The sequence below is a fragment of the Lepidochelys kempii genome, chromosome 5 (assembly GCF_965140265.1).
Source record: "Lepidochelys kempii isolate rLepKem1 chromosome 5, rLepKem1.hap2, whole genome shotgun sequence".
In the NCBI taxonomy this organism is placed as follows: Eukaryota; Metazoa; Chordata; order Testudines; family Cheloniidae; genus Lepidochelys; species Lepidochelys kempii.
The window spans coordinates 51,618,930-51,635,364 of NC_133260.1; the positions used below are offsets into that span (position 1 = coordinate 51,618,930).

General features: G+C 44.4%; 1 protein-coding gene across 5 annotated transcripts in view; it reads right to left on the minus strand.

The window, feature by feature from the left end:
* Positions 1-16,435, minus strand: part of DHFR (dihydrofolate reductase) — a 40,321-nt gene that overhangs the window by 22,810 nt on the left and 1,076 nt on the right. For all 5 annotated transcript variants that reach the window (XM_073344368.1, XM_073344370.1, XM_073344369.1 and 2 more), the window contains one exon: positions 11,904-12,009. In XM_073344368.1, the coding sequence (XP_073200469.1) occupies positions 11,904-12,009 (106 nt within the window). The remainder of the gene's footprint in view (positions 1-11,903; positions 12,010-16,435) is intronic.

Below are 16,435 nucleotides of genomic sequence, written 5' to 3' on the forward strand. Positions count from 1 at the left end.
GTGGGAATATTCTATTCAGGCCTTTCAAAAACCCGATAGCAAGGGGACTGGGGAAAAACAAACAAACAAACAAACAAACAGATTTGTTGTTCACCAACAGATAGAAAGCTGAAATAGTTGCTAGATGAACCTTGATAGCGCTAACTGCTAGACCTTGATGTTTTAGGTTCAGAAGATAATTCATCATATGTTGGATAGGAGCTCACTCCAGAGGAACACTGTTCTGGTGGAACCGGATACTTCTATGTAGCCAGGTAAGTATTCCTGTCTGAAGACTTTCTACTATTTAGAAGTACTTTTTGCAAGCCTTTTCTAATGGTGTTAGCCATGAATAAGGCTCCATGTTTGTCATGGATTCTGTGACCTCTGCAGCAGCCCATGAGCCGCCTGAGAAGCTCAGGCAGCCCCTGGGCCAGTCACACTGGTTGCTGCTGGGGTAGTTTCAGGCCCCCCATCCCTCAGCAGCAGGAATGTGGGTGGGTGGGGGGCGGTGCTTACCGGGGGGGGGCGCCTCCCCTTCCTTAGCTCCTAGCTCGACATGTTGCCCCCGCCGGCAGGCACTGGCCATGGTTCCCAGCCAATGGGAGCTGCACAACCAGGGTTTGGGGTGGAATGGAGGCAGAATGTGGAATTAAGAGCTGGAGGTTGCTACTTCCCAGGAGCAGGGTTGGGAACCTGCCCCATCCCTGCCAATCCACCCCCGAGCACCTGTGGTGCCCCCTCTGGGTCCTGGCACCCCCAGGGCCACCCCCCAGAACTGCCTCTCACCCCCAAGTTTTAGTCAGGGGTATATAGTAAAAGTCCTGGACAGGTCATGGGCCTTGAATTTTTGTTCAATGCCCATGACTTTTACTAAAAATAGCCGTGACTAAAATGTAGCCTTAGCCACGAAACATCCTAGCTGTCATATGAAGGGCCTGCAGATTGAGGTAGAGGAGGTCGCCATGGTCCTGGGAAATCATGTCTGGACCCCGTGGAAGAGACAGTGGAGGTCTGACTGACAAGGTTAGCAGGGTCAAGGACTAGTGCTGCCAAGGCCACTCTGGTGCTATAAGTATAAGGTGAGCATGGTCCTGTTTGATCTTGGACAAAACTTCAGGCAGTAAAAGAATCAGATGGAAAGCATATAGTAAGGTGTTCCTCCAGGGCTGCAGAAATGCACCTGTCAATAAACCTGGGCTGTGATACCTCCCCAACCCCCACAGGAACAGAAGTGATGGAACTTTCTATTGGTCCCTGTTGCAAACAGGCCCTCTTGGAGAGTCACCTATGGTAGGAAGATGGATCTGGCCATGTCCAGATGTAGTGGCCAATCATAGTGATCGGAGAAGGACCTGCTCATTTGGTCTGCAAGCATATTCTGCACCCCTGGAAGGTAAGCAGCTCGGAGGTGAATGGAGCCAACTATATAAAACTCCCATCAGAGGATAACCTCCTGGCACAACTGAGTGGAACGGCCTCCTTGTCTAGTCACATAAAACTATCTGCTAGTATTAACAGACAACACAGCAACTCTTTCCCTTGACACGTGGAAGAAAGGCCAAGCACGCAAGATGGACAGCTCCCAAGTCTCTGATGTTTATATGAGCGTTCAGATCTTGGAAGACCATAGCCCCTGAGTCTGCAGGGACGGTTAGGATAAGACCTTTTCCTGTAGCCCTATTGTAAGGCCTAAGGCCTTTGTCTGGCACCATATTAGGAGAGCTGCAGCCACTAGCCAAGAAGCAGAAAGTCTCATCCTCACATTCCATCTAAATTACATTAAAACAATGTAATATTGAGCTGTTATGGTGATCCTGTCCTACTAGCATCCACCATCACCAGATAAAGAAATAAATCTTAAAATGGTTAAAGAAAACTTATTTTGATAGCACTCTGTCTGGCAAGAAATCACTTATTGATAGTTATGGCTGTGAAATCCTCATTTCTTTATTGTTCTGTCTTTATGGTCCCCACTTCTCTATTGACAGGTTTCAGGTGCCACAAGTCGTCCTTCTCTATTGTTTGTCTGTATGATCTCGGTCTGGTTTTTTGATGGTTTCTGCCTGTTACACAAATAATTTTGCTAGGTGTAAATCAATTAAGGTGGTGGGGGTATGACTGGTTAAAGAATTGTTTTACAATATATTAGGATTGATTAGAGAATTGTTTAATAATATTTTAGTAAAATGATTGGTTAAGGTATAGCTAAGCAGGACTCAAGTTTCACTATATAAACTAAGGTTTCAGAGTAGCATCTGTGTTAGTCTGTATCCGCAAAAAGAACAGGAGGACTTGTGGCACCTTAGAGGCTAACAAATTTATTAGAGCATAAGCTTTCGTGGGCTATGGCCCACTTTATTAGATACATAGAATGGAACATATAGTAAGAAGAGATAATACACACACACACACACACACACACACACACACACAGAAGGTGGAAGTTGCCATATAAACTGTAAGAGGCTAATTAATTAACATGAGCTATTATCAGCAGGAGAAAAAACACTTCTGTAGTGATAATCAAGATGGCCCACTTAGACAGTTGACAAGAAGGTGTGAGGATACTTAACATGGGGAAATAGATTCAATATGTTTAATGACCCAGCCATTCCCACTCTCTATTCAAACCCAAGTTAATGGTATCCAGTTTGCATATTAATTCAAGCTCAGCAGTTTCTCGTTGGAGTCTGTTTTTGAAGCTTTTCTGTTGCAAAATTGCCGCCCATAAGTCTTTTACCGATTGGCCAGAGAGGTTGAAGTGTTCTATCGGTTTTTGAATGTTATGATTCCTGATGTCAGATTTGTGTCCATTTATTCTTTTGCGTAGAGACTGTCTGGTTTGGCCAATGTACATGGCAGACACGCATTGATGGCACATGATGGCATATCACTCTACTTGCGCTACATCGATGAAATCTTCATCATCTGGACCCATGGAAAAGAAGCCCTTGAGGAATTCCACCATGATTTCATCAATTTCCATCCCACCATCAACTTCAGCCTAGACCAATCCACACAAGTGGTCCATTTCCTGGACACTACTGTGCTAATAACTGATGGTCACATAGCCACCACCCTATACCGGAAACCTACTGACTGCTATACTTACCTACATGCCTCTAGCTTCCATCCAGGACACACCACACGAGCCATTGTCTACAGCCAAGCTCTACGATACAACCGCATTTGCTCCAATCCCTCAGACAGAGACAAACACCTACAAGATCTCTATCAAGCATTCTTACAACTACACTACCCACCTGCGGAAGTGAAAAAACAGATTGACAGAGCCAGAAGAGTACCCAGAAGTCACCTACTACAGGACAGGCCCAACAAAGAAAATAACAGAACGCCACTAACTGTCACCTTCAGCCCCCAACTAAAACCTCTCCAGCGCATCAAAGATTTACAACCTATCCTGAAAAACGATCCCTCACTCTCACAGATCGTGGGAGACAGCCCACCAACCTGAAGCAAATACTCTCCAGCAACCACACACCAAAAAACACTAACCCAGGAACCTATCCTTGCAACAAAGCCTGATGCCAACTCTGTCCACATATTTATTCAAGTGACTCCATCATAGGACCTAATCACATGAGCCACGCCATCAGGGGCTCATTTACCTGCACATCTACCAATGTGATATATGCCATCACGTACCATCAATGCCAATCTGCCATGTACATTGGCCAAACCGGACAGCCTCTACGCAAAAGAATAAATGGACACAAATCTGACATCAGGAATCATAACATTCAAAAACTGGTAGGAGAACACTTCAACCCCTCTGGCCACTCAGTAAAAGACTTATGCGTGGCAATTTTGCAACAGAGAAGCTTCAAAAACAGACTCCAACGAGAAACTGCTGAGCTTGAATTAATATGCAAACTGGATACCATTAACTTGGGTTTGAATAGAGAGAGGGAGTGGCTGGGTCATTACATATATTGAATCTATTTCCCCATGTTAAGTATCCTCACACCTTCTTGTCAACTGTCTAAGTGGGCCATCTTGACTATCACTACAAAAGTGTTTTTTCTCCTGCTGATAATAGCTCATGTTAATTAATTAGCCTCCTACAGTTTGTATGGCAACTTCCACCTTCTCTGTATGTATCTATCTATATCTATCTTCTTACTATATGTTACATTCTATGCATCCGATGAAATGGGCAGTAGCCCAAGAAAGCTTATGCTCTAATAAATTTGTTAGTCTCTAAGGTGCCACAAGTACTCCTGTTCTTTTTATATAAACTAAAAGAACGAGGAGTACTTGTGGCACCTTAGAGACTAACAAATTTAAAATTAGTACCACAAGTACTCCTCGTTCTTTTTGCTGATACAGAGTAACATGGCTACCACTCTGAAACCTGTCACTATATAAACTGGTGTCCAAGAAGGACCCCAGCAGAAGGAACAGAAGAGTAAGAAGGAAAGACCTGGAAGAAGAGAATAACTCATCTCTAAGACACAGCCTAAGATCAAAGCTGCTAAGAATCCTCTGCATGACCGTGACGTGCAGCAGCCAGGATCCAGACGAGACTGACCTTGTCTGGCTAATGGAAAGTCTGCCTGCCTGATCAGGATTGGTGAGCATAGCATTGTATGCTTAGCATGTGTATTCTGCTTAGTAATGGTTAATAAATAGAGGATAAGGATATTTCGTGTAAGGCTTTTTCACTGGTAAAAGGTCCTGCAAACCCACAGAAGGTTACGCCCTGAGCCCTAGGAACAGGGTAAGTGTGGTTGCCCCTAGAGTGTGCAAGTGACAGAGACTTTTGTGTGGGTAACAGGACCCCTCCTTCCATGTGTGCTCCCCAACCTAGGGACAATGCATCTGTGACTAAGATATGTGCTGGTTGCAGGGGAGCAAAGGGACTCCCCTCCCATACAAAATTGCAGACGGTCTGTCCACCAATCCAGAGAGGACAAGATTAGTATTGATACTAGAACCACTATGTCTTGATCTTTGACAATTAGTGGTAAATATGTCCAGTGGCCTCTGATGGGATGTTAGATGGGGTGGGATCTGAGTTACTACTGAGAATTCTTTCCTGGATGTCTAGCTGGTGAGTCTTGCCCACATGCTCAGGGTTTAACTGATTGCCATATTTGCGGTCGGGAAGGAATTTTCCTCCAGGGCAGATTGGCAGATGCCCTGGAGTTTTTTCCCCTTCCTCTGCAGCATGGGTCACGGGTCACTTGCTGGAGGATTCTCTGCATCTTGAAGCCTTTAAACCACAATTTGAGGATTTCAATAGCTCAGACATAGGTTAGGGGTTTGTTACAGGAGTAGGTGGATGAGATTCTGTGGCCTGCGTTGTGCAGGAGATCAGACTAGACTATCATAATGGTCCCTTCTGACCTTAAAGTCTATGATTTTATATCTAAGCGATGACTGCTTGGGGAATACACTGAAGCTATCCATCGTTGTAGCTTTCTGAGGTATAGCCTGGAGTACTGCACTACATAGGGCACATGGCAGCATGTAAACAGACCCCATCTTCCCTCCCGGCTAGGAGCCTGAGGCAGCTGCATACTGTAGTGACACGATGTGTTTTTAGTTCCATAACTAAGCTCCACAGCGTTTCAAACCTTGATTGCAGTAGAAAAGTTTTGACCTTTGTAGAGCTTAGGACTGCCCTGATCAATTCTGTTCTCTGTACTGGATTCAGAATTGATTTGTCCACATTGACTAGGAGACCCAGTGCATCAAAGATAGACTGCATAATGGCTATTCTGGATAGTACTTGAAACTTGGACTGGCCTCTCCCTAGCCAGTTGTCCAGGTAAGGGAACATGTGGACCCCTGACTTTTGAAGGAATACTGCTATCATTTCCTTGCATTTTTACAAAATGCAAGGAGCTACCAACAGACCAAATGAAAGCACTGTAAATTGGTAGTGGATCCCGTTTAGCACGAATCTGAAAGACTTCTGGTGGTTCGCTACATGAAAGTAAGTGTCTTTCAAGTCCGGGGCAGTATACCAGTCCCCTTGCTCTAGTGAAGGAATAATGGAAACTAGGATAATCATTGTCACAATATCTAGAGTAGCTCACAACATGAATGCCTACATTAGGGCAGACTATCAAAAGCAGGGCAGACATCCCAAACTGGTGGTATGTTCTATAATTAGATTTCACAAACCCAGTACCAAATGTGAACATCCAGAGTACTATAATAGTCTTATGATGGAGTCACAGATAGTCCCCTTAGGCAAGCTGGACTATGTGAGAAATGGTCACTTACACCCAAAAAAATAAAAAATTAAAAAAAAAAATCACAATTATTCCAGGTTACTCCCAGTCCCAAGAGACCACTCACTCACCCAGGTCGAGTTGCACCCTAGATCTCACACCAAAGACAACACTGGTAGGCCAATTCTATAGTAACTTAACTATAGGTTTATTAGCTATGAAAAAGAAATTAGAGTTATTGAGAGGTTAAATCATGTAAAATATATGTATAGGTGAATCAGAGTCTATAATTCCAAATGGTAGCAGAACTGTAGTAATCTGTCAGTTTCCAAAAAGTCTCTCAGGGCTACCCAAAAATAACTCTGGGGATCTCAGTCTTCTTGTTCAGTTATTTTGCTCTGTTAGAATTCAGATAGTCCAGAGATGAAGGATCTTTCCTTGAGTCCATACTTACAGTTTCTTCTTACAGAAAAAAAGCTGACCGAGTCACCATACACGTGGGCTCTTTCTTTGATTGGTGAAGAGAGAGGAGAGTATGTAGAGTCTTTGATCAAATCCACCGTGCTTAAGACTCTCAGATCTGAAGAGATGTCGGACCAAGCCCTTAGGAAGTAGGATAAATGATTGGCAAATAGGGTGGCAGGAGCAGATGGCACTCTGGGGCCTAGTAGTCTGTCCTTAACCAACATGTTAAAACCCTTGTTTGGACTAACCAGCTGCTGCAGGAGACAAGGGTAGTGGTGGTTGCCTGGCAAGTGACTTCAGCATCACTTTTGAATCTTTTAGGCTATGGAGCCTATCAACTGCCTTGTCCGAAAAAAGGAAAGGTCCTTCATCTGGGAGGTCTTAGATGGTCTGCTGAACAGGAGTGATTAATTCTTCCTCAAAGTGTGTGTGGGTATGAGGCCTCTCTCCCTCTGTGGCCCCACCCCCTACTCCTCCTCTTCCCCCGAGGCCCTGTCCCCCCCAACCAAGCCAGGAGCCAGAGCTGGGTCAGGGAGCCTGGGCCACAATCTGCTTGATGTCGTGGGGCGGGGCTGAGAGCAGTCCCCACCCCATGTCTCCTGCCCAAGGCAGATGTAGGGTCTGCAGCTCCCCACAGCTACCTGCATGGCTCTTACCCCGACCGGGCTCCAGCACCTGGCCTGGGAGCGGGGCCATGGTAGCAGAAGAAGCGCAGCCATGGTAAGAACTGCCTGGGCACCTGTGGGAAGCTGTAGACCCTCTATCTGTCCTGGGTGGGGGTCAGGGACATGGGCTGCTCTCAGGCACCCCCACCTCAGGCAGATGGAGGGTCCATGGCTTCCCCAGCTGCCTATGCTCCCTGGGCTGGGCTCTTGCTTCCTGCCTAGGTGGGGGGTGGGGCCAGTGGTGAAAAGTGGGAGGGCCATGGCCCCATGAACCACCCCGTTCTGGTGCATCTGCTGCTGAACCTCTGGCAGCAGACTAGAAGACTGCAGCCACAAATACCTTCTCAAAGTTAGGGTAGATGCCATGACTCGAGCCACGGAGTCACCTGCAGCCAAGCTGGCCTGAAGAGCTGTTTGGCTACTAGCTTGCCCTTGTCCATAATCACAATGAATTCTTGTTTGCAATTGTCAGGTAACCTGTCTTTAAAACCTCAACATGTTTTCCGACAAGGTAAAGTCATACTGACCTAGAAGTTCCTGTTGATTTGCAATGCTAACCTGCAGACATGAATGAAGTTTTCAACCAAAAAAGGTCTAGCCTCTTTGAATCTTTCCCTTCTGGAGTCGATGCATGGTGTTCTTGCCTCTCCAGTGCATTAGCTGTGGCAACTACTAAAGAGCCTGGAGGGGTGTCTCTGTACAGATATTCAAAACCCTTAGAATGGGCACAGAATCTCCTCTCTGCCTTTTTTTGCTAGGGAGCGGGGAGGGAAGATGGGGTCTGTTACAATAGCTTGATTGGCTCTAAAATGGCCTCATTGATCAGTAGTCACCCTGGTGGGTTCTCCTGAAACCAAAATATCCACCAATTTGGGGGATTTTTCACAGACCTCTTCCACCTAGATATCTAGGACTGTGCCCAGTCTTTTTAATAAGTCCTGGTGAGTGCTATAATCTTCTGATGTGGAAGAGTCACTCATTACCTCTACAGCCTCATCTGGTGATGAGTAAGAGGATGCAAATAGATGCTGAGACAGCATTTGCTCTATTTCATGTCCTGGAGGAACTGCTGGAATGTCTTCCACTTGCTCAGTACCAGTCCTGGTATCAACTATAGGAAGATGTTGTCTCTGGTGCTGATGCACTCATCGTGCACCGAAGGAGATAGACTGAGGTGGATGAAAGGATGACCTGGTGGGTTGGGAGGAAAACCACATAGGGTCCAGAAAGGCCTCTGACATGGTCCTGGGGTCCATTCTTAACCAGGCCATTGCTCCTTGACAGGTAGCTGCTGTAAGACTTATGGCACATAAGTCTCTGATGGAAAATGTACACTGTACCTATGCTGAGACACAAGACCCAACCTGTGGTTTATGAAGAGGATGAAGAATCAGACCTCTGGTAACAGGGGAGCAGAACTCATTAGCACCAGAAGAGAGAGAGCCTGACGCTGGAGATGGTAGTACCAGAGAAATCATAGTCGGCTTCCCTCTTCTTGACAGTACCGTTTTATGAGGCAAGGAGTCAATTGCAATGGCACTGCAAGCTTCAGAAGCCTGAAGGGTAGAAGCCTAATCACCAGAACCAGGTGGAAGCCTTCCTGCACCACTGGAACCAATATCGAGAAGTTAAGTAGCTCTTGAGTAGCTCCATACCATTCCAGTGTCAACTGTACCAGCATAGTCTCTTGGGCTTGCGGTTTCTCCAGAAGATGGCCTGAAGAAGCTCCAGTGAATATTTCAGGAGTCCATCTCAATGGAGCTGGCACGGGTTAATGACCTCCTCTTCTTGGATTAAGACTATTTTGGGAAGTGCCTCTTCTTAGAGTCCCTCCAGGAATTCTTGCCTTTAGGAAGGGTTCAGTACTGATGATCTTGCTGAGTGATGTACCAAGTCCCCAGAAATCTTGTGCCTCTTTTTCTGCTCCAGTGACAGACAAGTCAGGCAGAGCACTCCAGACAAACTCTTATGGATCTGGTGCCTGCTCTGAAAAGGATGGCACTAAGGAGAGATAGAATGCTGACTCTATAAGAGGATACTTGAGGGTGGCTACTCTGTCCTTCTCTGAGTTAGTCTTAAATCCTTCGCAAATGTGACACTCGTCACTCACATCAGATTTCCTCAAGTATTTCAGGCAGCTGGGGTGTGGGTCACTCACTGGCATCAATTTGCCACATGAACATGATTTAAACCCCAGAGACGGAAGTGTAGCTCCAGTACTGAAATTTAAAATTGGCCAGATTAAAGACCTATGGTGGAATGGACATGTGCAATTACTTGAAGAAGAAATAATCTTAATACAAGTATGAGAAAGCTGACTGAAGGAAATGTATGAGTCATAGGTGCCAACTCTGTGGGTGCGCTGGAGCACTGACAGAAAAAAAATTGGTGGGCACTGAACACCCACCAGCAGCCCAGTGGATCTGCTCCTCCCCCTCCCTCCCAGTGCGTCCCTTGATCAGCTGTTCATTGGCGTGCAGGAGGAGTAGGCGCAGGAGTAGGGTTTGGGAGAAGGGGAGGAGTGGGGATAGGCGGGAAGAGGCGGGGCGGGGGAAGGGGTGGAGGGTCAAGCACCGCCCGTGAACTGAGGAAGTCGGCACCTATGATAAGCCACATTTTGGAAACAAGTCAGGATCAGGTGGGAGGAAAAATTACTGAACTTAAGGACCAAGATTTTCAAACTTTTGCTACTGACATGCTACTCGGTTCTCATTGTACTAACAAGTTAAGTCTGAAGCTTGATCATATCTTGCACTTAATACATTTTAGTCATTAGACACAAGAAAATTGGGGGAATCTTTCAACTTTTACTAGCACCTTTTGGAACAGGAACACAATGTTAGCACGCAGAACCACCACTAGGTACCGAGAAACTTCCTTAATATGCATAACTGAATACAATCACTCTTAAAATTATTTTATCAGGCAGAGTTATCATTTATTTGCAGTACCATGGTGATGTGTGGTATGAAAGCCTATATACAACAGAAGAGGTAGTGCCCACACTAAGTTCTTTCCAAGAAGGGGTGGTCCCTGCCTCAAGAAGCTCAGAGTCTTAGGATGGACAGACAAACACAAAAAGGATTTTCTATACAAATCAACAAGATTGACTACAGCAGGGGTAGGCAACCTATGGCACATGTCCCAAAGGCAGAATGCGAGCTGATTTTCAGTGGCACTCACACTGCCCAGGTCCTGGCTATCAGTCCCGGGGGCTCCGCTGCTGGCCTGAAGTACTGTCTGCTGGCCACCCTGCCAGCTGGGGTTCTGTCTGCTGGCCCCGTTCAGCCTGCTGCTGGCCCCAGGTCCCAGCTACCTGCCTGGGGTACTGTCCACCAGCCCCCTGCCAGCTGAGGTTCCATCCGCCGGCCTCGCTCAGCCTGCTGCCGGCCCCAGGTCCAAGCCACCGGCGCTGCTACTGGCGTTCCGTCCACCAGTCCCGCGTCCTGGCCACCTGTCTTGGGTGCTCTGCCGCCAGCCCGGAGTCCTGGCCGCCGGCCCGGAGCTCTGCAGCCACCCCCCGACTTGTGGCCCACTGGCCCCAGCCTGGGGCAGTGAGGGGTGCAGACAGGGGCAAGAGGGGGCACAGCTCAGCACCCGCACCTTAAAAATTGTTCCAGCGCCACTGTACTGGAATATTTTTAAGTCCTGATTTGCTGCTTACAACACTATCATGCCACGTGGAACAAGGCACTGCGTTTGACGTTGAAATTAGAATGTACATGCAAGAACTGGAATCAGAATTTTCTGACAGATTTCAAGATTTCCAGCGATTTGGCCCAATGCTTTCTTTTCTAATTAAACCTGAAAAGCTCAGAATTGTGTGTGAAACATCAAAGTTTGGAGATCTGCAGAATGCACTTGAAGCTACCAAGAGAGATCAATAGGGCCTCTATTCTGACCTGCTGGATGTCCCCGTCAGTGAAATTTAACTGTTTGAAGAAACTTGTGTTTGCAATGCTTTCAGCATTTTGAGTCACATACCCTTGTGAACAGGTATTTTCACACATGAAATCTGTCCTGTTTCCCTCTCAGAGCTGGTTAACAACTGATCACTCAGAAGCCTATGTGCAGCTTAAAGTATCCAAATACTTGCCAGATATTGGAAAACTCAGCAAGGATCACACTAAACTGATAAGATCTGCATTTTAATTTAATTTTAAAGGAAGCTTCTTAAACATTTTAAAAACCTTATTTACTTTACATACAACAATAGTTTAGTTATATATTATAGACTTACAGAAAGAGACCTTCTAAAAACGTTCAAATGTATTACTGGCATGCGAAACCTTAAATTAGAGTGAAGACTCGGCACGCCACTTCTGAAAGGCTGCCGACCCCTGGACTACAGGTAACTTAACAGAAGTTGTTTTTTATGAGGAACATAAGAGACAGGCTGCATGTTCTGTTTATCCCACCTCCTCCACAAAATGTTATTTTACAAATGATTCCAGGTAGTTTAAGACAGACACTTCACAGTTGTATTACTCTAAAAGTTAAGTTATGAAACACTAACACACTACACAAATAGTAATCAAAGTTAACCTGATTATCGTTTACTTATGAGATCATCAGGATTCGTACTTACTTGAGCTCTCTGCTAAGCACTATATTAATTCTGTCTTTTAAGGGGCGATTCTTCTCAGGAATTGAGAACCAGGTCCTCTTACCCATGATCAATGCATTCTGTTTACCTGTGTAATATACAAAACAGTTTTTAAAAACTGTTTCAACTTAGTACAGAATCAGAGGTGGTGGTTTAGTGACATCTAGTGGATTTATCCCCCAATCTACTTTGAATTCTATTTAAACAGTTAATATGTTTAAGTGCAAATTTTAAACATTAGCAAGACTAAATATAAGTAAAAGATCCAACTTAGGCCCAGACCTTGTGACTGCTCATGTGAATAAAGTAACTTAGATACATACGTGTTTGCAGTATCAAGGCCTTGCTGTGCACTTTTTTAAAAAGACAAACAAAACCCATCAGTTTTAAATATAACTGTATGACTTATAATTAACAGAATAATCTATACTATCCAAAAGAGAACAGCTTCATCGCTGCTTTGATCAGGCCCTAGCTTCCTGGAACCCTGTTTCTTTTCACTAGAAACAAATTTTAACAGGTTCAGCATGTGATATTTAAACTTAAAAGCATTTCAGATCTCTCTTTCCCTAAAAATATAGGCTCTACATCCCACAAAATTATAGAAAAATGATTTTGCCACTTCAAACATTTCCAGGAAGCTAGTGCAAGCTAGGAGACAAACTCACCTACAAACTGAAACTAAATGGGACCGTTTTACAAAGCTGGACTGTGCGTCAAACTTAACATCACCATTTTAAAATGTTAGTGGCAAAAAAAGAGAATATTCACACCAGCATTTAGTGTACTAGCTTAGTAGATCACCACCACTCTATGATGCACTGTGTAAAACTAAAGTGTACATGTGAAAGCACTGACAGTCATGCATAGAATTAGGTGTAAACTGAAGATATACACAAACACAGTAATGCTGCTAAACATAAAGCTTCTACTTGTTTGGAAACTTTCTTTTTCTAAGATCTGGGACCCCAGCTACAAGTGATAATGCTATTTTGTATAAACTCTTGAGCTAGTCTGCATCCCCACTGCCAAGTAATTCTTTCATTTTGAAATCTAAATAAGCCATTCATTTTACTTTGAGGTTTCTCTTTGCAACAATGAAAACAAAATAGAAAGATACATATCAATATGCATCTGAATTATGTCATGCCAAGATGTGCAACTATTGCACTATAAGATAAAGGGGGTGGATTTAGGCTTGTGGTCAAGCACTTATAACTTTAAAAGGAACACTGTTCAAGAACATTCCATCATAGTTGGGCAAATTTACAAGAAATTAGATTCACAGAAAGGAAACCTCTCTCAATTAACATTAGATATTAGGATGCTTCTGAAGGAGTACATTAGGGCTTGACTACATGGAGGTTTTGCACTAGTTCAAGGCGAGTTAATCAGCATCTAAAACACTAGCATACATAAAAAGAAAAGGAATACTTGTGGCACCTTAGAGACACAATGTATCATAGTGCATGGACTCTGCACTTACTGCACTCTGGAATCCTCTTGCAAATTGGACTAAGTTTGCTGCAAACTGAATTAGTTTGGTCTGTTTGTGTGTAGGCAACAGCTGCACATCACTATTTGCATGCCTCCAATGGCTATTCCCCACTGCTTGGAGGTTGCTTGTTACTGACCTATCTGCTTACACATGTGCCCTCACCTGCTATGATGTCAAGTTCCCAGGGAAACCCACTCCCTCATTTAAAAGCTGACACATGGGGCCAGATTTAGCTAAATTTGGTCCTGGGTTTGATTATTTCAGCATTCTTGTGCTACTACAGTGATTTTGCTACACAAACACCACAAGATGCTGCTGCTTGTGACGGTGCTGAGACCATGGATCTCACAGCCATCTGAGGAGAAGCAACAGTGCAGGAAGAACTTGTGGCCAGCTATTATAATAAAGCCTGTTTGTGGACACTACAAAGCAGATGTTTGTGAGGGGTCATGACTAGGCCACCTACCAGTGCTGAGTAAAGAGCAAACAGCTCAAGAGGGTCTACATTACAATTAGGGAAGCAAGGAAAATATTAGGCAGAGGATTTGTGACCTGTCCATTTTATGACTAACTGGACTGGATTTCACACAATTATACAGTCACCCACTCCAGACAGTTTGTGGATCCTGCTGCCAGCTCTCTTCCCCACCCCCACTTGAGGAAGAATGGCAATAATCGCTGGAAGACGAGCAGGACAAGGCTGGAGAGGAGTTGTCTCCTGAAAGTCAGGATCTGTCTGGGACTCAGGACTCTGACGCGCAACAAGTTAAAACCCAACCTGATTCTTCCCCTGCATTGGTCAAGCCTGAGTCCCAGCCAGAAGCCCAAAGGAGCACTGAAGAGGCAGAGTTCTGGGGGGGGGGGGGGGGGACCTGCAACGTGTAACTACTTATCTTTACAATTTACTAATTATTATTGTGTTAACTATGCTAGCTTCTGTTCTGGGTGCCCCATGGTGGCAGCCATTTTATGCAGATTTGAGCTAGGAGCCTTTCTGACTCACAGTGAAATCAGTCCCAGGATGCATGCTGTAGTGAAGCAACAGACCATGGGATACCCTCTGAAAACAAAACACCCTCAATTTGCAAAAAAACACCACCATATGAGCACACAAATTGAAAAATGGAACAGGCTTTACATGTGCACGCTGTTGGTGTAGTTTGCATGCAGTGCTTTGCCAGATGTACAGCAGAAGTGTCACAATAATCACCCCCTTGTGTAAACAAGCCCTTATAAAAGGAAGTGTATTACAAGGAAGACTCTCAGAGGGAAAATGATCTATGGAAATAAAAGAGCTTTTTCAAAAAAGGGATTAGATCAGTGGTCCCCAAACTTTTCATGGTGCCCACCCACACTTCCATACTCCTGTCTCTGCCCCCCTGGGAGCTGGGGCCATGGACAGAGGAAAGGGGGCCACAGCTGGGGCCGGGTAGCGCTCTCTCCCCTTCCTCAGTGAGTGTTGTGACCCCCGAACATTCCTTTGCAACCCCCTACAGGAGCGCACTCCAGTTCGGGGGAACCTGTGGATTAGATACTTAGTAATTTAAATTATTTTAAATTAACTCAGTCAGTCAATTGTTCATACGATTGAAACCACTAAACAAAATGAGATGGTTAGGACTTTAAAGTAATAAGCCATGCCACGCAAGTGTAATTCATCACACTTGTAAAGAAATTTATATACGCACATAACTAGCACTGTCAGTTTAGATACAGACTCTACACAATCGATATGTATAGGGAATACAAAAACACATAACTGACCTATGATAAAATTATCTACTGTACGTTAAGACATATGCTAATATCAATATTATTGTGTACCCAGTTAAGAAGGTCGAAAGTATTCTAATAATGAGTTAGCTGGCATTGCTCACAGAGCAATATAATCTTTCCACAACCTCTCCAGAAATCACAACATGCAGTCTTTAATATGGTCCTGGTATACACATTCCAGAGGAGCCAAGGTTATTCAAGCTCATATCTGAACCAACATTCCTAAATGTGATGACACACCAAACTTTTTTTTTTTTAAAATTAAACCCTAGAAAAAAAATCTGTGCCATAACAATTTAATTATGTAGTTTACATTCATACCGAAACTCCTAGTTTTGATATTCAGCCCAATAGTATATAGAATTTCTTTAAACATTCAGTTTAAAGTTTTACATAAAGAACATAAGAATGGCCATACTGGGTCAGACCAAAGGTCCATCTAGCCCAGTATCCTGTCTGCTGACAGTGACCAATGCCAGGTGCCCCCAGAGGGAATGAATAGAACAGATAATCATGAAGTGACCCATTCCCTGTTGCTCATTCCCAGTTTATGACAAACAGAGACTAAGGACACCATCGCTGCTCATCCATTGGAATACACGTGTCATCTATTGCCCCTCTGCAATTAGGGAATCCCACTGCTGCAAAGCCATTCACTATTTCATGCACATTGCCAAGAGTCACAGTCCTTTGTAGCAGGATGTCATTAATGGCTCTATACACTTGCGTTAACGCAGCCCCAGTGGTCCACTTCCCAACTCCAAACTGATTTGTGATCGACCGGTAGCAGTCTGAAGTTGCCAACTTCCATATAGCGATCTCCACAAACTTCTCATTTTGGTATTCTTCCGCTGCACACCGTTCCTGGAAGGTGGCTTTCTGAATCCCAAAGTTCAGCAGCCACTGCTCGTTATGCCAGACCTGCATAATGATGCAATCCCTCCATTCAGTGCTAGTTTCCCAAGCCCAAAAATGACGGTCCACCATTTTGATTTAGAGAAAATAAACTTTTTCAGAATATAGAGTGTTACAGTCTACAATAAATTAAATAGTTCCATTTCTACTTTTATTAAAAGACAGGTAAAAGCAAGATGAAAAACTATCTATTTCTATATCTTAATTATGCTTATGTAATTTGCAAATGAATAGAATTTCACTCAGCCAGTCAAATTACATTCTCAAAAAACCACACAACCCCATTATGAAAATGTATCTCAATATAGCATGTGCATTAAGTAGA